This window comes from Podarcis tiliguerta (assembly GCF_965153285.1).
Source record: "Podarcis tiliguerta genome assembly, chromosome: 7".
Lineage (NCBI taxonomy): Eukaryota > Metazoa > Chordata > Lepidosauria > Squamata > Lacertidae > Podarcis > Podarcis tiliguerta.
Genome location: NC_139540.1, coordinates 10,372,638 through 10,398,091, shown reverse-complemented (window position 1 = coordinate 10,398,091; position 25,454 = coordinate 10,372,638). Strand labels below are relative to the sequence as shown.

At 45.7% G+C, this 25,454-nt stretch overlaps 1 protein-coding gene across 1 annotated transcript in view; it reads left to right on the top strand.

Annotated features, from left to right (window-relative positions):
* The window catches only part of TG (thyroglobulin), a 175,230-nt gene that overhangs the window by 29,441 nt on the left and 120,335 nt on the right, over nt 1-25,454 (top strand). The window contains exons 16-22 of the mRNA XM_083450285.1: nt 1,727-1,930; nt 5,630-5,784; nt 8,974-9,130; nt 11,419-11,634; nt 17,400-17,549; nt 19,381-19,551; nt 24,779-24,901. Coding sequence (XP_083306411.1) covers nt 1,727-1,930; nt 5,630-5,784; nt 8,974-9,130; nt 11,419-11,634; nt 17,400-17,549; nt 19,381-19,551; nt 24,779-24,901 — 1,176 coding nt within the window. The remainder of the gene's footprint in view (nt 1-1,726; nt 1,931-5,629; nt 5,785-8,973; nt 9,131-11,418; nt 11,635-17,399; nt 17,550-19,380; nt 19,552-24,778; nt 24,902-25,454) is intronic.

Genomic DNA, 25,454 nt, shown 5'->3' with positions numbered 1-25,454 from the left:
TTCCAGTTTGCTCTGAGGAGAAAGCCAGCAACGAGGCAAAAGCTTGTTTGCAATTTTGGGCGTGACTTGAAGATGGGACCATGGGCTGTTGGCAGATGTGACAGCTGGGGTGGGAAAGAACAATAAACCCATCCTCTTTATCACAAGAGGCATCTTAAGATAGACAAATAGTAACTTTGGAATGCCCATTGCGTCCAATGAGGTTTCCATTAAACTAATCAGTTCCGTATGAGGGAGATTCCCCCGATGGTCATTTTGCTCCGTGTATCTAGCCTAGTTAGGGACGCGGGTGGTGCTGTATGTTAAAACCTCAGCGCCTAGGACTTGCCGATCGCATGGTCGGCGGTTCGAATCCCCGCGGTGGGGTGCGCTCCCGTCATTCGGTCCCAGCGCCTGCCAACCTAGCAGTTCGAAAGCACCCCCGGGTGCAAGTAGATAAATAGGGACCGCTTACCAGCGGGAAGGTAAACGGCGTTTCCGTGTGCGGCTCTGGCTCGCCAGATGCAGCTTGTCACGCTGGCCATGTGACCCGGAAGTGTCTGCGGACAGCGCTGGCTCCCGGCCTCTAGAGTGAGATGAGCGCACAACCCTAGAGTCTGGCAAGACTGGCCCGTACGGGCAGGGGTACCTTTACCTTTACCTTTATCTAGCCTAGTTAGGGAAATCCAGTATTTTCTTGTTGCTGTACATGTCGGGGATTTTAACGCCACGTATCTTAGTACATACACCACCACCCACACCCCCGCTCACTGTGCACATTGCCGGGAGAGGAAATTAAGGAAGTCTTGATCTACAGATGCAGGGAGAATGGGATGGAAGAATTATAAGGTGGCTGAGTCAACTGTACCACTGCAGCCTGCAAAAGGTTAGGTGGGAGAGAGTATGATTCTGAATGCTCTCCCACGGATCTTTGCAACATGAAAGCTAGCACGACAGGGAGATGTGTTCCTGATGAGCTGTCTCATTCCTCTGCTACCTTTTCCGCTTGTGAGGGATTATCTTCTTGCAGTGGCGTAGCGTGGGGGGTGTGGGGGGGTGGCCGCACTGGGCGCAACTTCTGGGGGTTAGGGTTAGGGGGCGCAAATCCACGGGTTAGGGGGCGCAAATTACTTGCCTTGCCCCGGGTGCTGACAACCCACGCTACGCCACTGTCTTCTCGTGTGGAAAAGGTTTCAAAAATGCTATTCCTGCAGCCTAAATGGTACAGGAATGTGCAAGAACTGAGAGTTGCTGTAAAAATTAGCAGGACATTTGCCCTCTCATACACAATTTTAGATTCTAAAGCACCCTGAAGATAGGGTGAAGCATGGTTACTTTATCATCATCAGTGGGGGTTTTTTAAAAAAATAATTGCTGTTTTCTGTGGTTTTTTACTCTTTTATGCCATTTTTTTTTTTGTATCTTGTACATCACCTTGAGATTCGCATATGGAAGGCGATTAATCCATTTATGAAAACAATAGCATTCTTGTTTATCTAGGCTATTTCTCATTAGCTCGGATCACAGTCCATGGTGTAATTTTTGGTCTTCATCTGTTAATAAGGCAGCGTAGGAATTGTGCTGTGCATAGTTAACATTGTGTGAACCCTTTTAGGAAATCTGATTGCATTTCTCTCAAAGTTTGCCTTTGGTCTGAATTATCGCTAAGCTGCTTTTGCCACTCACGGCTTCGTAAATCGATTTGAGACAACTTGTGTGTAACTGTTGCTGACAATGTCCTTCCTAGGTCCTCAGTGCCGCCTGCCTTTCGATGCCCCTTATGTCACCAACGGTGGCGTTTTCTGCCATGTCTCCGATGATGCTCCGAAGACTCAGAAATGCCGAGTGATTTGCTCTCCAGGCTTCCACAGTGTTGGAGAAGAGATGCTGCTCTGTGATACGGAGACTGGCCTCTGGCTAGGAGATCCAGCCCATTCCCAGACCTGCCAGAGTAAGTGCAGAAGTTAAGCGTTTGCTGAGTTGGCCGGAGATTCTGCTGGGCTGTAGATAGTAGAGAATTCAGCACGGCCATGAAAAAAGCTAGATTTTAGTCCATTGGGTAGGGTTTATTTTGTAGCCTATGTGGTGCTCCCTTTCTTTTTTGATTGCGTCGAGGGGGTTTGTGGGATTCTGGAGCAGAGACCTGTCAGGAGTGACCATGGTCCACTGGAACCAAATCATATGGAAACAGCCTTACTAGAAAAGCTAACCAATAGACTGAAACTGACACAGGGACAAATAAAAGAGGACGCCTAGGATGGGCACGCTCCCAAAAGTGGCGGGATGCGGAGGATGTTAATTTCCGTTTGCCACTGAGCAGTGCTTTGGAGTCACAAGACTCTGTTTACATTCCACACACATTCCATACTGTTGGAAGTCTCATGGGAGACAGGAGACGGATGTGACGTACTGGTTTCCTGTTCCTTTGTTCCCTTGTTGTTCAGTTGCTCTCTGCTCTCACAGAGAGAGGATGTGTTTTTGGTCTGCGTAGTTAGCAATAAAACTCTCTGCAATGTAGCCATAAATCTCATCACTTCCGTGTGCTGCTTTGATTCTCTGCTGAATGGGGGATGTGCCTGGAGCCTTATCAGAGGCTCAGGTCATCAATCATGTCGGGGGACTCGGCCGGAGGAAGATGAGCTTTATCAGCTTGGTCGAACGGAGATCCCAACAGAGAGTGCCCTCCCAGGCGCGGGATGGCCACTCGGGTTCACGGAGTGGTGCACACACCCTGCAGCCAGGGGCACAGTGAGCCAGCCGCCCATGGCGGACATTCAACGTGCCACCCACCTGCAACTCCCAAGCCTCCCCCAAGCTGTCAAAATGAAGGGGGAAGGGGGGAATGCCCCCGGCAAAGCTGCGCAGCACCCCTTCCCCCGACAGCTCAGGGTAGGCTTGGGAGTCGCGCGCAGGCGGCACGCCAAATGTCACCCCCTAAGCGAAGACACCCAGAAATTATGCAACTAACAATGCAATTTTCATTGTTTTAAACTCTGTGAGTAAAACTTTCGAACCATATTTTTGGACTGGAGATTTTCTATTTCAAGGCAAGAGTCAGTTTTAATTCATCCAGCAGCTTCCGCATGCATAATATTAACAATCACAACAGATTAGCCTCTGTTGCTTAGAGTAACACTGAATTCAAGTCCCATTGATTTCTGTGGGTCTACTCTAAGTACGACCTAAGCCCTGATCCAGTCCACTATCTCTTAAGATCGCTCCCTTTGCTAATGTTTTAGAAGTCTACAGCAGCAGATGGAAGAGGAAGCTGTGTTGCTCCAGCCCGATTTTTGGATGTGGCCCAATATCCTTAATTGTTCCCCCTGCATTTAGTACCTCCACCTTCCTAAGGAACAACATTGTGGAAAATCGGAGGATTTAATAAGAGTCGCTTTGGGTCTATAGCTACTCCTGAACAGCCGCGGGAGGGACAAATGATTAGCTTGTGGCCTCCAAAATCGCCAATTCCTAAAAACCTCAGCCCCTCCGTCCTCAATGTGTTTGCCTGAAAGTAAGATCTAGTGACTTCAGTGAGATTTGCCTCCAAGCTTTGGACGAATCTGATGGAGGTGCTTACTCTGAGCTAAACAGATGAGCACCAGATGTTTCAACTTGGCAGCTACTGTCAGTTCACGTAATCTCCAGAATTTGGTGACTTCTGTATATAGATTTATTTTTATTTTTCTGCTGCTGCTGGAAGCAATTGGTCCTCCAGGTTTATTGCTATCCTTACTGCCTTCCCAGCCACTTGGCATTCTGAGTCACCCCCCGGAAGAATAAAAGCAAATATTGGAGGGGTGTGTGTGTGATTTTTTTGAATCTTGGCACACACCACTAACCCTTCTGGCTGCACGTGACGAACCATCTGGGCATGTCGACATTCTTGAATAGAGAGTTGTGACCCGCATATAACAGCGGAAGACATGCGTTTTGCATTTGCATATCAGGTTAAATGGACTTTCCCCTCCCATGCAGTTTATCTCCATTCACCTTTTGGCTGTGTTTGTAACGAATCTGCCTTTTTAACCTGTATGAGAACAAAACAGCCTAAGCTGATCTCTTTTATGTCCTCTGCATCTTTACTCAGAAGCAAGTCCCTCGTCTCCAACAGGGCTTTTGCTAGGTACAGTGGTACCTTGGTTCTCAAACTTAATCCATTCCGGGAGTCCATTTGACTCCCAGAACTGTTCGAAAACCAAGGTGTGGCTGCACTCAAGTAGAAGCGGCGTTGGAAGTTTGGCTTCCGAAAAATGTTCGCAAACCGGAACACTTACTTCCTGGTTTACACTTACTTCCTGGTTTGGGAGACAATTTGTTCAGCAGCTAAGCTGTTCGATAACCAAGGTATGACTGTACAGTGGTACCTCGGGTTAAATACTTAATTCGGTCCGGAGGTCCGTTCTTAACCTGAAACTGTTTTTAACCTGAAGCACCACTTTAGCTAATGGGGCCTTCCACTGCTGCCGCTCCGCCAGTGCACGATTTCTGTTCTCATCCTGAAGCAAAGTTCTTAACCCAAGGTAATATTTCTGGGTTAGCGGAGTCTGTAACCTGAAGCGTATGTAACCCGAGGTACCACTGTACTTGAACTTGGGACACAGGTTCATGTACAAATTAGCCTAAAATGTGCACAGACTAATGTATGCGTTTAGATGCCTCTGGAGAAATTATGGGTTGGATTCAACCAAGTCAATCTGTTAGCACAAGGACTTCTGCTTGCCCTCTCCCTGCTATTCTACAACCCCGAAATTGGTTCTGGCTCCCCCTCCTGACCCTCTGGAACATTTTTGGGTGATGCTCATAGAGAGAGGACCAAGAGGTGAAATTCCATAGCGCAGGTGAAAGTCCTTTTGGTAATAGGATGTCACTGAGTGTAACCCTCAGCTAGTGGGCAGCTGGATTCTTAGCACTAGGGATGAACGAATCCGTCAATGCTGGTTTCTCATTTTTTCCAGCCTGAAGTTCACTTCTCCACATTTCCACATTAGTTTACACATTAGTCCTCCTGAAAATTAATCAGCTTTATGGTTCAAATTGTTCAATTGTTTCTTTAAATGTAAAGATTCATCATTGTTCCACCCGATGTGTATGTCTTTAAGGGGCCAGAGCAAGGGCCAGAGCAAAATAACGAGACCCAGCTTTACAGCTGTGAAACATAGCAGGTGCTGCTGAATTGTATTGATTAAGCCGTGTCAGGAATTGGGTGTAGTATATAAGGAGCAGCACCTAGCTCTGCCATTATCCTGGGGGATGGGTTGGTGGTTGGGTCGTGTTTGTTTGTTAATGTATTTAGTGAAAAAGGAGTTTCTGTTTTTGTAATTAAAACCTTGTTTAAGTTATTTTTGAGTCCCTTTTAATGCATGGTCTCCCCAGCAAGCTCTCTGCAGCGCTACCATACTGCAAAAAGCCAACACAAATATCTCCTAAGGTGCCCAGGTGAAATGCCTTTGTTCCAGCATTAGATATGGATAATGAGAGAGAAGGTGGGTTTTGTCTTAGTCACCCGCTGCTAGTCCAGTCTGAATTTTGGGCTCCCCCCCTGCCCCCATTGATGATGAGATTGAAAAATGTATGTAAAATAATAATAGAGAGAACAGGCGATGTGTCTGAGTGTTTTGTATAACACTGGTTTCCTTTGTTCTTCTTCAAGGGCTCCAGCCGTTCCAGAGCGTTCAAACTCAAACCCACTTCCAACTCGTCTTGCCTCATGAGAAGACCTGTGGTCCAGACTTTTCCAAGATGCTAGGGGCATTCCAGATCTTTATTCTGGATGAGATGAAGGCCCGTGGCTTTTGTCATATTCAGGTATTCATACCTTCTTCTTCTTTGGCGATCACTCATAGCCGAGTCAGATTGTCTTCCATGAACACGATTTTAACAATGAGTCCGTAAGTGACTGTGGAGGCCAATTCTGGATCCACATGTCCTTCCACAGTGGGGACATAGGTTTCCGGGCAGGAGCTGATCATGGTGTGGATTTGCCAAGCGTGCCTTCCTCTTAGCACGTTTCTCCCTTGCGTCCTGAGTTTGAGCGTCTTCAAAGCCCATGCCACCTTTGGCAAAGGCTGTTCTCCAATCGGAGCGCTCACAGACCAGTGTTTCCCAATTGTCAATGTTATACTACATTTTTTTAGTTTTGGCTTTGAGAGAATCTTTAAACCTCTTTTGTTGACCACCAGCATCACACTTTTAAGTTCGGCAATAATATTAATGATGATAATGATAATAATTCATAGCAGCTTTCCAAGGGTCAACGTATTTATTTATTTAATTGATACACCACCCTTAATTCAAGCATCACACACAAAATAAAAAACCAGGAATCACAAGGCGGCTTACAGTGTAAAAACACAAAAATACTTACAGTAACATAATAATAGGCAAAACAATCTCTCCCCCCCACCCCCAGTTTAAAATGCCAATGGCTGTGTGGGGGTGGGGAGAGAGAAGACTACTTTTGCCTGGTGTCTAAATATATGTACTGAAGATGCCAGGCCAGCCTCACTGGGGAGAGCATTCTATAAACAGGGAGCCAGCACAAAAAGGCACATTCTTGTGTTGCTGTCCTCTGGGCCACTCGTGGAGGAAATACCGTACTTTTCGCTCTATAGGACACACTTTTTCTCCTCCAAAAATTAAGGGGAAATGTTTGTACGTCCTATGGAGCGAATGCAGTCTCCTTGACTTCAGTGAAACCAACGCGCTCCGGAGGCTACGCGTTGCTTTCGCTGAAGCCTGGAGAGCGAGAGGGGTCGGTGTGCATCGACCCCTCTCGCTCTCCAGACTTCAGGGATAGCCACCTGAAACCTTTGGGGCGCAGCGGGACCTTGTGCTGCGCTCCAAAGGCTTCGGGTTCCTTTCGCTGAAGCCAGGAGTCCCGGGAGAGCAAGACTCTCCTGGCTTCAAAGGCTATCCCAGATGCCAGAACAGCAAGAGGCTATCCCAGAAGCCAGATCCCTCTTGCTGTTCTGGCTTCTGGGGTTCAGAATTTTTTTCTTCTTGTCCCGTCCCCCCCCCCCCAACTAGGTGCGTCTTATTGTCCGGTGCGTCCTATAGGGCGAAAAATACGGTACACAAATAAGGACTTTGGATAATAATTGCAGGGCCCAGGTCAGTTCATATGGGGAGAGGCAATTCTTAAGGATATTGCAGTCCTCAGCTGTTTAAGCTTTATAGGTCAAAACCAGCGCTTTGAATTGCACCTGGAAACCGATTGGTAGCCACTGTAGTCGGTTCAGGGTTGAATTTTGCACAATATTGCACAGATCCCCAGTTTCCTAACTGTCCTAGGAGACTCCTAACTACTCTCTGCCCCCTTAGCAAAATGTGATTCCCATGGCTCTTTGAGGGATGCCATGAATGTTAATGTGATATAATGGTGCTTTAAAGGTGTGGATGTGAACGGGTCAGTACACAAGTAAACTAAAATCACCCTTCCCAATATCCAGTGAGGAAGTCCCTCATCGTGTCTAGTTTGGTCCTCAGCTAAACGTTACAAAGAACCAACTTTTGTTAAGTTTGGCAGCGGAACCAACTAACTTTTGGGGGCATTGCGAAATACATTTCCCCCTTTGCCTTTACATCTGCTGCTCCAGAGCTTGGGATAATTAAGAAAACAAATGTGCACCGGAAAACCTAGCTCATTTGGGCAGCTTCAAAAAATGTAGAAGGATATATATTCCAGTGCGTTATGGTCATTATATTAAAGATTGCCAAGTCACATAAAAGGTTTTCCACTTGGCCTGCCTTATTTTAGCATGTGCCTTGTTTAGCGCTTCAGAATTCATGGGGAAGGCTGGTAGGATTGTCATCTCGCCCTGTTTTGGCTAAAACTGGTTCAGCATCCCATTCATTCCCTCCAGCTGCTTCCTCAAACCGTGCCCTCCAGATGTTTTAGACTACAACTTCCATCAGGTCCAGCCAGCAAAGCCGTGAACAGTCTGCAAACTTGCAGGACAGCCTTTCACAACCTGTTGCTCTCCAAAGACCGACTGGAGAGATGGTCAGCTGGAGCCTGCCCTACCTGGACCTCGCTCCTCCCCCCAGCCAGCAGCCGATTGGCTGAATGGTGAGGGGGCGGAGCAATGGCCAGCAAGCAAGGAAGGGTGTCACCCAGGCTCAGGAAGCCCACGGCGGGTCGCAAACCCTGCCCATCACTTAGATGGATGAGCAGTAATTATTACATAAAGGGGGATTTGCTCTCCTGTGGTAGGAAGTTGCAAGAGCAGCTTGTTTACATGCTGCAGTGATAGAAAGCCCTGGAGTTTTCTGGTGTTTTGTCATATATCCTAGTTTACCGGAAGGGACACGGGTGGCGCTGTGGGTTAAACCACAGAGCCTAGGATTTGCTGATCAGAAGGTCGGCGGTTCAAATCGCATGCGACGGGGTGAGCTCCCGTTGCTCAGTCCCTGCTCCTGCCAACCTAGCAGTTCTAAAGCACGTCAAAGTGCAAGTAGATAAATAGGTACCACTCCAGTGGGAAGGTAAACGGTGTTTCTGTGTGCTGCTCTGGTTCGCCAGAAGCAGCTTAGTTATGCTGGCCACATGACCTGGAAGCTTTACGCCGGCTCCCTTGGCCAATAAAGCGAGATGAGCGCCGCAACCCCAGTCAGCCACGACCGGACCTAATGGTCAGGGATACCTTTATCTTTACTTAGTTTACCATATACAATCAGAGCATAGTGGAAAGATGCAGACTCCTCCAATAGGCAGCATAACCATAATATTGCATCAATTTCCCACAGAGCGACTACAGTCCAACTGTTCTTCCTTCTTCCTCTGCTAAAACCCCACTGTCTTAAGTCTCTCTCTGCTTCTGTCTCTCTCTGTTCAAACTGTGACACACAGAGAAAAATACCACTCAGAGCCATCACCTCATTTGGTTAAGCCCTTCACCTCCCATCATTTGCTAGGTAGGCAAAACCACCAGGATCTACCCAGCAGGTGAAAAAGTCATGCATCGAAACATTTGGCTTCTTCTTCTTCTTCTTAAGGTAAATGCTTTTGAACACCTGGTGTCTGTTCCTGTCTGCGATGATTCTTCCGTGCTGGTCCAGTGCGTTGCTGCTGACCGTCTAGGAGTGAACATCACCTGGAGAGCTTTTCTTGAGGAAGTCCCAGCTGCTTCGCTTCCAGATTTGCACAACATTGGTGGGTTTAGCTGTTAAGGTGTCCCGTTCTTCCAAAATGATTCCTATCTCCCTGTTCATAGACGTGTGCTAGAAATCTGCCAGGAAAATTGTGAGGTTGTTTATTATTTTTTCAGTTTCTCCCTGGAACGAGTGGAATGTTGGAAACCTCCCCCCCCCCCGAAATTTGACACTGCAGAGGAAAATCTGGTTGAACTATCCAGTTGGGACGGAATCGTGCTTAAATATGATCATCACTGAGCGTTTTCCTCCTCTGTTCTTTCTAATCGGCCTTTAACAAAAATATATCTAGTTCCACATTCCCAGAGGCATAAGCTACTGGGATGGGAGCGGCAGCACTGGGAGGAGACCAACAGTAATAGCACAAGCACTTGTAGTGTATAACATGGGGAACTGGGCCATTTGTTCCCCAGTGTGGTGTAGTGGTTAAGAGCGGTAGTCTCATAATCTGGTGAACCGGGTTCGATTCCCCGCTCCTCCACATGCAGCTGCTGGGTGACCTTGGGCCAGTCACGCTTCCTTGAAGTCTCTCAGCCCCACTCACCTCACAGAGTGTTTGTTGTGGGGGAGGAAGGGAGAGGAGAATGTTAGCCGCTTTGAGACTCCTTAAAGGGAGTGAAAGGCGGGAAAGCAAATCCAAACTTTTCTTCTTCTTCTTGTTGGTGGCCTGGTTCATCTGACAAAGTGAAATCACTGCAGACAATGCAGAGTTAGAAGGACCCTATGGTCTTGCACAAACAAAAGAATATCCATGCATTAAAAGTGATAGAATGACTGAAATATAGAGTTGGAAGAGACCCCAAGGGTCATCCATTCCAACCCCCTGAAATACAGGAATCTAAAGTGTTATGCCTATCGGTGTGGTTGCTCGAGAGTGATCAGGCAAGATCCCTCACTGGTCTTTTCAAAGGCTTTATTATTGGTGCAAAAGCATTTACAATGCAGAACGCCTCTATTCTATGTCTTGCTCAATCACTAGCAGAATCTGAGAGTGGGCGGTCCTTAAACTTTCCCCAGCAGAGTAGTCTCTTGACCCCTAGGCGATGCCTCCCCTCTCTGCGAGGAAGCCTACTGCGCAGGGAAGGCTTGGGTAAAAGGGGACCTCCCTCCTCCCCGCTTTGCTCAGGCAAGGTGTCCTGGCACTGCCTTGCATCCTCCGAGCCCTGCAGCTCTTCCCCATTAGAGGTGTGGCTTCCTTCCTCCGCTGAGGAAGTGCTGCTTCCCACGATTTTTGGAGGCTCTCTGTACTCCATCTGCCCTTCTCCCTCTTGCCTCTGAGCCGATGGCAGTTCCCTGACATAAAGCATCCATGACATATGGCCATCTAATCTCTGCCTAAAGACCTCCAAGGATGGAGAGTCCTACTGCCTCCCGAAGGAGTCTGTTCAATTGTAGAAGAGCTCTTACCATCAGAAAGTTATTCCAGAGATTTAGTCAGAATGATTTGTGATTTGAATCCATTGGTTATGGTCTTGCCCTCCAGAGCAAGAAAACAAGCTTGCTCCATCTTCCATGTGACAGCCCTTGAGATATTTAAAGATGGTTATCATGAAGCCAGGCAGGCCATAAATTCCAAGTGTAGCTTCCATCAAACTAATGCTACTGCCTGGATTAGGTGCCAGACCCCATCAACAGCTCTTCCCAGAAATTTTGCATGCGTTCATTTTCCATTTTGGAATCTCCTGGACTTTGTATATCTGTCTTCCCCATTTTCTTAATGAGGACCAAATGCGAACATCTCCCAAAGCTGGTTTTGGGAGGAATGATTATGTGTAGTATCCAGTTCTGCTATCTATTTGTGTTTACATTTATGCATCTGGACTGGATTTTGTGGGGAAGCAGCTATATGTGTATGTTTGTGTGTATCAAGTACATCCTATGTATCAAAGAGCAAGTGGTGTTTAGACACGTATTGAATGTTTGTTTTGGAAGTTTTTCTGGACCACCATGAGGACAATCTGAGTCTGTTCACTGCCTACACAAAGAATTATTATCAAAATATCATAAACAGAAAATGAAGGAATAACAATCTTGGTGTCCCATCTTTCCATATGGAGTAATGATTTCAAGGTGAACGGAACTCAACTGTTGATTAGACTTGTTTATCTTGTTTTCTGAAATCATTGCATTGGGATCTCCAAGTTATAAATCCTGCTGTACATATTTTCGCCTATGGAAACCTGTGTTACAAACACACGTATTTTGCAAATGGTGCAGAATATTGAGCCCTGATTCTTTACTCCCACCAACCTCTCCTTTAATGCCGTGTTGTATTTCATTTCCTTATAGAAAGAGCAATGGTTGGGGACAATCTCGTTGGGCGCTTTGAGGCACTGGTCAAGAGTGGCGGCTTTGTCCTCCAATTGGGCCCTGAGCAATTCCAAGCAGACACTTCCATCAGTTTCCTTGGGAATGGTACATCTCCTGAAGTCCGCCTGGGATGCAGGAGTGGCTTCCGGAAGGTTTTCAATGCTGGAGAAGTTGCCCCAAGTCTCCAAGGATGTGGTATGGTCCATCTTCATTTCTATCTGTTTGTTTTCTTAATGTGTTACAGTTATCAGTCACTTCTGAGCAAAGTTCAGGAACATTTCTTCTCTGAGCTCCATTGTGGTTTAGTTGCTTAGTCGTGTCCGACTCTTCGTGACCCCATGGACCAGAGCATGCCAGGCACTCCTGTCTTCCACTGCCTCCCACAGTTTGGTCAAACTCATGCTGGTAGCTTCGAGAACACTGTCCAACCATCTCGTCCTCTGTCATCCCCTTCTCCTTGTGCCCTCCATCTTTCCCAACATCAGGGTCTTTTCCAGGGAGTCTTCTCTTCTCATGAGGTGGCCAAAGTATTGGAGCCTCAGCTTCACGATCTGTCCTTCCAGTGAGCACTCAGGGCTGATTTCCTTAAGAGTGGAGAGGTTTGATTTTCTTGCAGTCCATGAGACTCTCAAGAGTCTCCTCCAGCGCCATAATTCAAAAACATCAATTCTTCTGCGATCAGCCTTCCTTTGCCTACTTTCAAAGCTGCTTCCTTCTTCTACTTCCCAGAGGTGCAACTGACAGATTAATGCTTAAATAATTTGTTGCCAACTTTATTTGAAAGTGCTTAGAGTTCTGGCCCTACTTCGTCCAAGAATTAAACAGAGAGGTGTCCAAGATTCTTTTTTCAAGTCATTTGCTGGGTGTGTGCCATTTGCTTCGCTTCCACATAGCAGCCTTGAGCTTTTCATAATCCATACTTTAAATATATTCGGAAATTAGCCTTTTGCGAGCCCAAGGAGAGCCATGTCCTGCTTGTGTCAGAAGAAATAGTGTAAAATGGTAAAATTAAAATACAGAATGCTGGGCAAGAAAATTAAAGAGGCGTGTGGTAAGACATCAACGAAAGGAACACTCATTTCATGAACAAGGAGCACATGGTGCCAAATGGTGCAGATCACTAAGCAGATGTGGATTAAAGTAGTGTGTTGACATGACGGGAAGCTGAGATGGAGCAGATAGAGGAGATGGCTGACATTTACAGGATGACAATGAAAACAAATGATTGATTGACTCAGGAAGGTGTTCAGTGATCTTAAAAGCTGTGCAAATCCACATTTCTCCAAGGTGTGGGACCTCAATCTCTTGGAAGCTGTTGCGAAAACAACTGAATATGTCTGCATCGAAGCATAGATGTCTGGGGTGGGAGCAGTGGACTGCATGGCAGTGGCGTAGCGTGGGTTGTCAGCACTCGGGGCAAGGCAAGTAATTTGCGCCCCCTAACCCGGGGCAAGGCAAGTAATTTGCGCCCCCCCTGCTGCACTGTCCCTCCCCCAGATAGTCCCTCGCTCTCTCTCTGCACTGCACCGCACGCCTGGCACCCTCCCCTCCACAGTGGGCGGCGACCCGGCGTCTCGGATCGGATTCGCACAGCCAGCACTGCAGTGAGAGAGAGTGAGTGAGCCAGGTAGGGGCAGAGAGCTGCGAGTGCGAGCGTGCCCCCCCCAGATGTTGCGCCCGGTGCGGCCGGCCCCCCCTGCACCCCCCACGCTACGCCACTGCTGCATGGTGTTGAAGGTGGGACCTTTGGTGCAAATTCACATGCCCACTTCTTCCCGTGGATAACACTTGAAAAGGGCTTGAGAAATATGGCAGACTAGGCTCCTGCGTTGTCTGTAAAGGCAGAGGCAGTAAACTCAGTTCTGCTTGTTGCTTGGGCCTGCGAGGAAGCCTGACTCCGAAGCTCATATAAAGGGACGGTAGCCAGATGAGAAGACAGGGTTCTTGCAACTTCAGCAGTCGTGCAGAAGAAGCTATTTGAGCTGCTGTAGCCTATCATGCAAATTCCTTCTTCAGGGACAGACTTGGATAATATGGTGTCCTGAGTGAGGACAAAATTGGGTCCCACCCCAAATATTTCTTATTTTCACAATACAGTGGATGCTCAGGTTGCGAACGTGATCCGTGCGGGATGCACGTTCGCAACCCACAGCATTCGCAACCCACGTCTGCGCACTTGCGGGTTGTGATTCAGCGCTTCTGTGCATGCACAACTGCTGAAACCCGGAAGTAACCCATTCTGGTACTTCCGGGTTTCAGCAGTCCACAAACCAAAAAAATGCAACCTGAAGTGGCTGTAACCTGAGGTATGACTGTAATTCCTTTTGGTAGCATTGTTTTTATGGATCTTCTCAGTTGGTACTTGTATAAATATAGCTGCTGCTTCTTCTTCTTCTTCTTCTTCTTCTTCTTCTTCTTCTTCTTCTTCTTCTTCTTCTTCTTCTTCTTCTTCTTCTTCTTCCTCTTCTTCTTCCTCCTCCTCTTCTTCTTCCTCTTCTTCTTCTTCTTCTTCTTCCTCTTCTTCTTCTTCTTCCTCCTCCTCCTCCTCCTCCTCTTCTTCTTCTTCTTCTTCTTCTTCTTCTTCCTCTTCTTCTTCCTCCTCCTCTTCTTCTTCCTCTTCTTCTTCTTCTTCTTCTTCTTCTTCTTCTTCTTCTTCTTCTTCTTCTTCTTCCTCTTCTTTGCCCCCTGAGCTCAGATCCCTGTGAAAGGAAATCTCCTGCATACCCTAAATCCAGCACTGCCTTCTTATACACAGTGATTAAAGGTCCAGGCTATCATATGTAAGATGGTTAGGGAATATTGCCTAACCTACTCTGACCATAAGAAGAGCCCTGTAGCTGAATCAGGCCAAAGGTAACTCACCTAGCAAAGCATCCTGTTTTCATTGTGGCCAATCAGATGCCCAAAGGAAGCCCAAAAGCAGGGACTGAGTATCATAGCACCAGGAATGCCACCTTGGCCCTGCGACCGTGGGCTGTGGGTGACGTGCAGCGTGCATGGCCCTGGTGCCAAAATTTGTGGGTGCCCAACCCCTTCATGGGGAATTTGGTGGGTGCTTGGGCACTCAGGGCCCCAGGGAATTGGCACCTAGGCACAGTGCCTTCCCCACTGTGTTTCCAACAAACAGGCAATCATAACAGTAATAGTAATATTTTTTAATACCCTGCTCATCTGAGTGGGTTGCCCAACAGAAATACAGGGGCACAACAACAACAACATCATACATTAAAAGCTTCCCGAAATGGCTGTGTTCAGATGTCTATGAAAATAGTAGTTTATTTCCTTGACATCTGGTGGGAGGGCGTTCCACAGGGCGGGCACCACCACCAGGAAGGCCCTCTGCCTGATTCCCTGTTGCTTCACTTCTTGTCCTGTGGGAACTGCCAGAAGGCCCTTGGAGCTGGACCTCAGTGTCTGGACTGAATAATGCGGGTGGAGATACTCCTTCAGGTATACAGGGCCAAAACCATTTAAGACTTTAAAGGTCAGCACGAAGGTTCTGAATTGTGCGTGGAAATGTACTGGGTGCCAATGTAGATCTTTTAGGACCAGTGTTATATGGCCCCATTGGCCACTCCCAGTCACCAGTCTGGCAGCTGCATTCTGGATTAGTTGTAGTTTCCAAGTCACCTTCAAAGGTAGCTTCTGAGAGTGGACAGAGAGCATATCTCTCATGGTTGGTACCAGTATGATGGCCTTGCATTCATAGCCTACTGACAAGGCTTGTCCTCCAGCTGTTGGACTTGGGGTACAGGTTAAGTACCTGTGTCATATCCCTGAGGTCATGAGTTCGAGCGCTGCTGTGGTCCATCGATGACACATTTCTTTCAATGTTGTCAAAAAACCCCAGTTCTTCCTTCTGATAGCAAACTGAGTGTGTTGTTGGCTATGTGTACATGCAGAACATTTGGGAACCTGGACATTCCAGCCTTTCCCCTTCTTCAACAGCTCTCGGCATAAATAAGGCTTCAAGGACATTCAGTCCCAGAGATCTTGCCAGCGCAAAACTCACATATAAAGTTAGAAGGCCTTGCCAGGTGGGAACTTCAGTTCCTGACATCTGGAGATGACCCGATGACTTATTTTTCTTGGATTTTCCCCTCCTCTCCCCATCATTAGCATATAAAAAGAATTCACAGAATCACAATATGCTTTAGGTTGTGAAAATAAAAACACACCCAGTTCACATTTTCAAAGCACTGAGCAGAGACCACAGAGGTAGGACTGAGCTGAATTTTCGTGAGTTAACTTTTTTTATGCACAAAGGCGGGGTGGGGATTGGGGTTAAGGCTTTAGAAATATTATTTTGAGTATTACAGTTTTTTAATATATATATATATATATATATATATATATATATATATATATATATATACCATTCAGTTCCCAAAAACGCCAAAAATGTTCACACAAAGGTTAAAATATAAACTTTCAGAATTAAAATGCAGGCATACCTCATGTACTGTTTGCTTCAGGTTGCGTGTTTTCAGGTTGCATCCCACGGCGACCCAGAAGTACCGGAAAGGGTTACTTCTGGGTTTCGCTGCTCGCGCATGCGCAGACGCGCAAAATGACATCACGCTCATGCGCAGAAGCAGTGAATCGCAACCCGTGTGTGCGCAGATGCGCAGACGTGGGTTGCATTCTTTTCAGGTTGTGAACGGGCCTCCGGAATGGATCCTGTTCGCAACCAGAGGTATCACTGTACACAATAAAACAATTCAATTAAAAGAAGGAGACTTTATGTTATTTGAAAGACCTCTTGCCTTTGCTATCGGTGTTACCATTTCATACCATTCCCCCCTGTTCACTGTCATTCTTAAATGGCCAGCCCTACCATTAGGCAATTTGAAGTGACCGCCCCAGACAGTGGATTCTGAGATTAACCTCCCTGGCTGTTTTTCCTGAGCTCTCTGGCCATTTTCCTCTGCTGGAGGACAAAGTTTTAGAAACATAGAATTGTAGAGTTGGAAGGGACCCTGAGAATCATCTAATTTAACCCCTTGCATTGCAGGAATACGCAGCCGTCCAACACAGGGATCAAACCTGTAATCTTGACATTATCGGCTCTCTAACCAACTTTGAAATATTCAGTAACTGGTCCAGTTGGCTTTTCTACATGGAAAGTGGGAGAGGGGAGAGAGAGAGAGAGAGAGAGAGAGAGAGAGAGAGAGAGACTATCAAGCCCATCTCTGGCAACAAAATGTCTGTGATCAACTCTCAGCAGCTGAATTAGCACATTTTTTTTGTAAAAACCAAAAAACCAGGGCTCCTGCTGGCTGCATCATCCAGACAGCATGTGTTGCCATTGCCAGTATAATGACATCATGGTGCTATACAGCTAATCAGATTTGGCTGTGTGACAACAGCACTCCCTGTGAGTGTGAGAATATTTTCACCCTGCTTTGTTGCTGGAATAGGGATCTTTTTTTTGCAAGAGACCCCACCACCCACCCAAAAGTGAATTATGCCTCCCTCCTTATTTCAGCCCTCTTAAAAGTTAAATAAAGAGTGAGGAAAAACTAGAGCCCTATAATCTGGACATCTATATTTTTTAAAAAGCCCAAGCAAGCACAAATGAAGCTGTGCTATTTCTGCTACGTCTACATATATCCTTGGGAGCAGACAAAACTTCCACATTCCTCACGGGGATATTGAGGGTATTTCAAACTTTTGTTGTAAAGCGTAGGATAAGTTGCTGAGTGAGCATGTTAACCAAATGTTACTGCTTGAAATGCATTATTACTTATTGTTATTATTATTATGTTTATTATTCTAAATGTTGATAATTTATTGTTAAATCGGTTGCAAAAGTTAGTTTTAATGAAAAGCTAGTTTTGAGCTACAGACAACCAGATGCCGCAGGATGGTTCCCATGCATATACATTTGTGACTTCTGGTTGAATTTAAAATTATCCTTGGATTTCATAGGAATAATACATCCTTTCCCCCCTCTGCAGTGGTCTGCCCTCCAGGCACCTCCTTCCAGAACGATGGCTGCCTTCCATGCCCCTCTGGATTCTATCAAGATCAAGCGGGAAGTTCCTCTTGCATCAGATGTCCTCTTGGGAAAACAACTGTCTCTACTGGAGCCTTCAGAGCTGAGCACTGTAAGGGTCTGGGAAAATCTGCGTTCTGTATCTTTCCATTGGGAAAAGATTGGTTTCCGGGCTGAAAATATATTGTTGCACACACCCCAATCAATTTCCAATTTTAGGGGTTCATTCCTTGGAATGAATGTCAATGGCACATATTGTCATAGAATTCTACTCAATATTGATCCAGAGTAGATTCCAGTGTATCGTTAGCGGAGTAAAAACTTAAACATGTTACAGGATTCCCCCCAAAATAGATCAGAGGGAGTCAATATTTCATCCAGTGGAGCTTCACTGCTACTGAAGGCAAATGAGCATCATGGTCACAAATCCAATACATTCAGGATTGGTGCCATCCATAAGAAATCCAGTTGCATCAGACTTAACGTAAACTTACAATAACTTATAATAAGACTAAACCGTAACACTATGTGTGTACAGAACACCACACCAGAAGGAACAGAGATAGAAAGAGAAAGGTGAAACCCATGCTCCTTCTGGCCTTTTATAGTCAGCATGACCTTGACTGAAAGAGATAAGAGTTTAAGCCAGCTGTACTCAGCTTCTCTGAAGGAATAACTCAAACATCATGAACCTTCTGCTTGCTTCTTTCACACAGAGAAGCTTCCGAAACCCTCTTGGATTAGCCAGAAGAGGAAAGATCTCTACACATCAGATCAATACTTTCTGCACTAAGAAATGCAAACTGACACATAAATTACAACCCAAGCGTAGGATGAGGATGGGGCTCACAGCATGAATGCTCTAACAGATCTGGACTCCCCAGGTCCAGCAAAGCCCCAAGACACAGTTTTAGGTCCAGCACAAGGCAAGACATGCCTCTGTGTCTCCAGCTTCCAGCATCAGCCAGACTCTTTCACACAAGAACCCATTGGCCTATTTTTCTCCATGTTAGGATGGTGTGGCATCCAGCCAGTTGAGATGGGAAAAGCCCCACCAAACTTGTCTCTATGGCAGCCTCTTAGGACATGTGAAGGAAGGTACTTAACTGGCCAGCCAAGGCCATTATCTTACATAGAAACTTGTCTGGCCAGTTCAGCAGACTTTTCTACTACCTTCTAAACTTCAGTGGATATAAGACAAAGAGGCCAGGAAGGATATCATCCAGACTTATCCCTCAAACCTATAGCGATACATTTGTAGAAGACTGAATCTATGATAGAGAATGAGACCGCACATACATACATACATAATTTTATTTCTATGCTGCCTTTCCACAGTTCAAACCATGCTCAAGGTGGCTTACAACATGAAAAAATATGCATAACTGCAACACAACAAAATTAGTCATAAATGGTAAATAAAACTTTTAAAAAACCATATACAACCAAACTGAACAATCTGAATGTAGAATTCTGGACCGTAGCCACAGTGGCGTAGCGTGGGTTGTCAGCACCCGGGGCAAGGCAAGTAATTTGCGCCCCCTAACCCGTGGATTTGCGCCCCCTAACCCTAACCCCCAGATGTTGCGCCCGGTGCGGCCGGCCCCCCCTGCACCCCCCACGCTACGCCACTGCGTAGCCAAGCAGACCACAGTTGTCACATAAAAACTCCTTTCATAAGATAAACTAGCACGTGACACAGAGATCTCTAGTAAACCTTCCTTTCAGATATGTAAGGTTTTGTTTTGATTTTGCATATGTCTTAAGACGTCTTACGACCAGTGAGCTGCACCACCTCATTCTGCATAAGTTGACTAGGGCAATAGAGAGCTTTATCCCACTTTAATCGTACAAACCTAAATTAACTGGGTGCTCTTGAATCCCTTCCACAAAATGGCACACCAACTCTCCTCCCCCCCACTTTAACTTTCCCTGCAAATAAGGTGTCACTGACTGCCAAAGGGATGAACAAGCTGTGTGGTGTGAGGAAAACGGTCAGTACAGGCCTTCCTTTGAAGACCCTGCGACCAACAAATCATTCTGCGTGGATAGCCTTGGAAACATATTGGACTGGACCGAAACAGACGGCCCACTTACAGACTCCCAGTGTTCAGGTGAGTGGACCAAACAAGCTTTTATCCCATGCAGGTGGAAGCTGGAAACGCAAGCAGTTGTCCCCATGAATGGTGGGTTTGTGAATCTGCTAGCCACTCGGCGGCCAGTTAAACGTCAGCTTCAGCCACTCAGAGAGAAGGGATGTCTGTGGCTTGCTAGTGATGTATGTCTGCTGCTCCTATTTGCTCCCATTTCTCCCTTGCTGTGGAAATATTACAGCGGTGGGCTTATCAGTTCCTGGGAAAGGGAACAAGAAGAGGATGTTGGTATTCTGGTCAAAGAGGTTAGCCACCTTTGGCGTTGACAATCGTCTAATTTGGTACGATGCAAATTCCTGTGTCTTTACACCCCTTGGCTTGTCCATTCAGTTCCATGGGTAGGCAAACTAAGGCCTGGGGGCTGGATGAGGCCCAATCGCCTTCTCAATCCGGCCCGCCGACTATCTGGGAATCAGCGTGTTTTTACATGAGTAGAATTTTATTTAAAATGCATCTCTGGGTTATTTGGGGGCATAGGAATTCATTCATTTTTCTTCCCCAAAATATAGTCTGGGCACCCACAATGTCTGAGGGACAGTGGGCCAGCTCCCTGCTGAAAAAGTTTGCTGACCCCTGAGCCTCTCTCCCAGACTTGTAGATCTGCACAGTGATGATGATGGTGGTGGTGGTGGTGGTGATGTTGAACATAATTCCCTGCTGCCAACATTGTAAAGTGGTACAGCCTATTCTACCACGTACAGGACTCTACCACATAGTTGGCACCTGCTGCCTTGTTTTCCTCATCTCCTCTTACATTTGTCCCTAGGGTGCAGGAGGGTTTCACTAAGGCTGTAGTGTGACCAGGTAACTTTTTTGAAGGTGAATAATAATAATAATAATAATAATAATAATAATAATAATAATAATTTTATTATTTATACCCTGCCTATCTGGCTGGGTTGCCCCAGTCACTTCGGACGGCTTCCAACACATATAAAAAGACAATAAAACAATAAAACACCAAACATTTGAAGGTCTGCCTATAGAAGTCTTCTAAAATTTACATTCCCACACAGCTTATCTCTGTATCAGGAGTACAACATAATTTTCCCTTATAGAACAATGTATAGAAATGTATTGATTTCTACCTGTCTTAGTAATTTTGCACCTTTCTTTTTCACAGTTGGTTTTCCCTTTTCCTCTATCCCTTATTTATTTATCTCTGCTGTCTCTTGTTGTTCTAATAAAATACCAATCAATCAATAACAAAAAAATGCAGTCTCCGGAGATCTGCTAATTTCTCTGCTGTGAAAATGCGATGAAAATTATGAAGCGCTTTGAGAATGAAAGAAGTGCTGCACAGGCGACGATGACTTGTGAGAATTAATACTGCTTCCTCTTATAGTCTGTAGCCCTATTTCTGCCTGGTCTCATATGTGGGGCTATTTCTTCCCCTCCACCTGCTTTCTGTTCCTGGCTCAAACCTGGGGTTCCCTTTCCAAGCAGAAATGAGGGTTTGATTAAAAGCACCTGCGGCCGTCCGCAGCGCTGACAACAATGACCGTTTGTTTCTGATTAGCGTGGGCTGGTTTTGCTTTGAGGAGACAAATGATTCTTTGGAAAGGTTGATCTCCCTGACTTTTCTTTTGTGGTGTCGCTTTTGCTCAGATCCTCCTGGCGGTTCTCGCCATGAGGCTCCAATGTGTAGCACACCCAGAATTGTTACCTGTTTCTGCGGGTTTTTCTAATGCTCAGGTATCGGAGGACGTAGACAGCAGGTGCCACTAGGAGAAGGAGGGGTGCAGTTGAAGAATGGAGTGGCAGGTCTTTCTAAAGTAGGCAGGAACACAGGGATCCTAACTTGAACTCTTGGTCCATCTAGTTTTTCTACACCTTTATGTTGGTTCTGATCAGAGCTAAGCTGTGAGTTTTCCCAGGGCAAGTGGTAGGATAACAACATCAACAACAAACCTGCTTGGGGTCATACCTAGAAGTCATGGGATAAGCAGAGGGAATCTTAGACCAAAAAGAAGTGTGGATGAACCTGAAGGGCTCTTCTTCTTCTTCTTCTTCTTCTTCTTCTTCTTCTTCTTCTTCTTCTTCTTCTTCTTCCACTTGTAGCTGAGTAAGATTGTCTTCTATGAACATGGTCCTAACAGTGGGTCCATAAGTGACTGTGGAGGCCAATTCTGGATCCACACGTCCTTCCACAGTGGGGACATAGGTTTCTGGGCAAAAGTTGATCACAGTGAGGGTTTGCCAAGCGTGTCTTCCTCTTAGCACGTTTCTCCCTTTCATCCTGAGTTCAAGCGTCTTCAAAGCCCAAGACACCTTTGGTAAAGGCTGTTCTCCAACTGGAGCGCTCGCAGGCCAGTGTTTCCCAGTTGTTGGTGTTTATACTAGATTTGTTTGTATTTGCCATGAGAGAATCTTTAAACCTCTTTTGTTGACCACCAGCATTACGCTTTCCATTTTTAAGTTCAGAATAGAGTAGTTGTTTTGGAAGACAAGAATCAGGCATTCGCACAACACGACCAGTCCAACAAAGTTGATGTCGAAGAATCATCACTTTGACACTGGTGACTGGTAGTTAACTTCCAGGGTTTCAGAAAGGACACGTTCCCAGCTCTTCCTCAAGGTGATGGGGATTGAACACGACACCTTCTGCATGCAGAGCAGATGCTCTACCACTAAGCAGACCCCCTAAAATGATAGAATGGTGCCTTTTGATTGAACCAACATAGATTGGTGGAAGGCAGGCTGAGAGACAAGTAAGCCTTACATGTTCCGTTTGTCTTGCTTGTTCATCCCTCTGTTCCTCTTGAATTTAGGTCTAACTCAGGCATGGCCAAACTTGGCCCTTCAGCTGTTTTGGGACTACGACTCCCATCATCCCTAGCTAACAGGACCAGTGGTCAGGGATGATGAGACTTGTAGTCCCAAAACAGCTGGAGGGCCAAGTTTGGCCATGCCTGGTCTAACTGAAAGAAATAGGTAAAGATAGCCCTGACCATTAGGTCCAGCCGCAGACGACTCTGCGGTTGTGCGCTCATCTCGCTCTATAGACTGAGGGAGCCGTGTTTGTCTGTAGACAGCTTCTGGGTCATGTGGCCAGCATGACTCTGGTGAACCAGGGCAGCACATGGTAATGCTGTTTACCTTCCCGTCAGAGCGGTACCTATTTATCTACTTGCACTTGACGTGCAAGAAGCAGACTAGACCGCTTCTGGTGCAACAAAACATCATGGTGGAAGCCAGAGCACACAGAAACACCACTTACCTTCCCACCACAGTGGTACCTATTTATCTACTTGCACTGGTGTGCTTTTGAACTGCTAGGTGGGCAGGAGCTGGGACTGAACAATGGGAGATCACCCCGTCGCGGGGATTAGAACCGCCGATTTACGGATTGGCAAGCCCTAGGCTCTGAGGTGATACCACAGTATCACCTGCGTCCCAACTGAAAGAAATAGTAAAATCATTTTTTGGAACTGGAGCATGTGTGATTTACTGTAGCTTCTATATCCTTCATTGACATATTTTTTGCTGTCTGTGTACCCTCTGATGCAAGGCCTGTTGTGAGGTAAATAAGTTTATCAGTGATTGGCAGATTGGCATTGCTGATCAAGGGCTATTTAAAGTCAGCCATAGCAATGATGCAGAAATCCCCAGTCTCTTGAGTGAAGCTGTTACTTCTCACACCTTTAAAAGTTCTAATTCCCAGGCATGGCTTTTCAGGCAAAGGGTGTGGACTTTCTTTCTTTCTTTTATGAGGCAAAGCTGGGGAGTTTGGCAAGACTTGATCCTGAGGGCCAAGAAGTGATTGGCCTAAATTGCTTTAATGAGAGGTTAATTTCACTTTCTATCTCCTATCCTTCGAGGCCAAGCTGGCAACCGCTCTTCTCTTGAATGTCTGCCTCAACACGCTCCTAATGTAATTTCTGGCATTCGTTTAAGAGAGATTGTAGAAAAGAGACAGATTCCAAGCAAGTAGCTGTGTTAGGTAATCTGTAGTAGCAAAAAAAGCAAGAAAGAGTCCAAAAGTCTCTTGAAACTGAATGCATTTATTGTGGTATGAAGTTTCACAAGCAAAGGGCTGCTTTGTTGGCAGGAAAAATAATAATCCACAGCCTTTATATGGTGGTTATTCAACACCCATTGGAATGTGTTACTCTGGAGGAGCCATTATACCTTTTACTTGTCTGGTAATGAAATGTTATCATTTTCTTTAGGAACTGTCGTTTGTGTGGACAGTTGTTAGGAGGCCCTATTCCTCTAACAGAGCTAGAATCCCGATAATGTTTAACAGGCAGTCCCTTTCTCCAGAAGTTCCAGTGAACATCTCCAGTAGCATTAAACTGGCATATCTGATAGCATTGGACTACTGCAATGCGCTCTACGTGGGGCTACCTTTGAAGGTGACCCGGAAACTGCAACTAATCCAGAATGCAGCAGCTAGACTGGTGACTGGGAGTGGCCGCTGAGACCACATAACACCGGTCCTGAGAGATCTGCATTGGCTTCCAGTACGTTTCTGAGCACAATTCAAAGTGTTGGTGCTGACCTTGAAAGCCCTAAACGGCCTCAGTCCTGTATACCTGAAGGAGTGTCTCCACCCCCGTCATTCAGCCCGGACACTGAGATCCAACGCTGAGGGCCTTCTGGCAGTTCCCTCATTGCGAGAAGTGAGGTTACAGGGAACCAGACAGAGGGCCTTCTCGGTAGTGGCACCCGCTCTGTGGAACGCCCTCCCATCAGATGTCAAGGAAATAAGCAGCTATCCTGTTTTTAGAAGACATCTGAAGTTGTCTTAGGGAAATTTTTAATATGTAATTCTGTATTGTTTTTAACACTCGATTGGGCGCCGCCCAGTGTGGCTGAGGAAACTCAGCCAGATGGGTGGGTGGGAAATAAATAAATAAATAAATATTATGCAGGTGTGAGTGCTTGATTTCACACAAACTCATCCAACTGTTTATAGGTGTCATCAAAGCTGAGATAGCCCTTGACCTAATAAGCAGATAGCCATATTCTCAGAAACATGTATGTAGCCAATTACAGGTTGGTGGATCTCGGCCCCCAATCTCTCTTTCTTGATCCCCCACCCCATCACCACCAAGCTAGCTGGATCTCCAAAGAACACACAGAATTTAAATTGGTAAAGACGTTCACATCATTCTGAAACGTGTGCTTCAAAACGGACGGGTCGTGATCAAATATGACTGTTCTTGGATCTGCTTTGTTCCAGTCTTCAGGCGCTTTGAGAGAGTTCCTGCTTCCAAGCTCTCCTTCGGGACAGAAGAGGTAGAAACGATTGGATCTAAAACCACCCCAGGAGAACCTGAGATTGTGCTCCAACAGTGCATGGCAGGTAAGAGAGTGGATTTCCGTTTCTTCTTTGCCGATGACTTGGCAAAAGTCACTTTGGGAAAATGTCCCAACTTTTCTGAGAACTTTCCTTTTTTTTTAAAAAAAAAAAAAATGATGTTTATTAAAGGTTTTATAGTTACAAAAAAGAGAAAAAGACAGTAAAAAAGAGAATTTTAGTAAACATTACATAAAAAATAGAAGAGGAAAAAAACACAATACATCAACACAACAAGAAAAAACAAAAACATTTAAAAACACATCCATTTTCCATATCTTTATCTTTCATTGACTTATTTCCTCAACCTCCTCCCACCTCCCATTTTGTATTCCAGTTAATAATTAAACCAGCAAATCCTTTCCATCTTTCACTGCTTTCTATCATTTAATTGTCTTAATTTATTTTTACCTTATCCTACCATCAAAATCTTAAAGTTTATCTAAACTGAAATCCTTAACATATTTCTACTAAAGTCATATAATTTCATTCCACCATTTCCCAACATTCCTTAATTATGCTATATTACTCTGAATAAAATTTAAATTTTTTTCCCAAT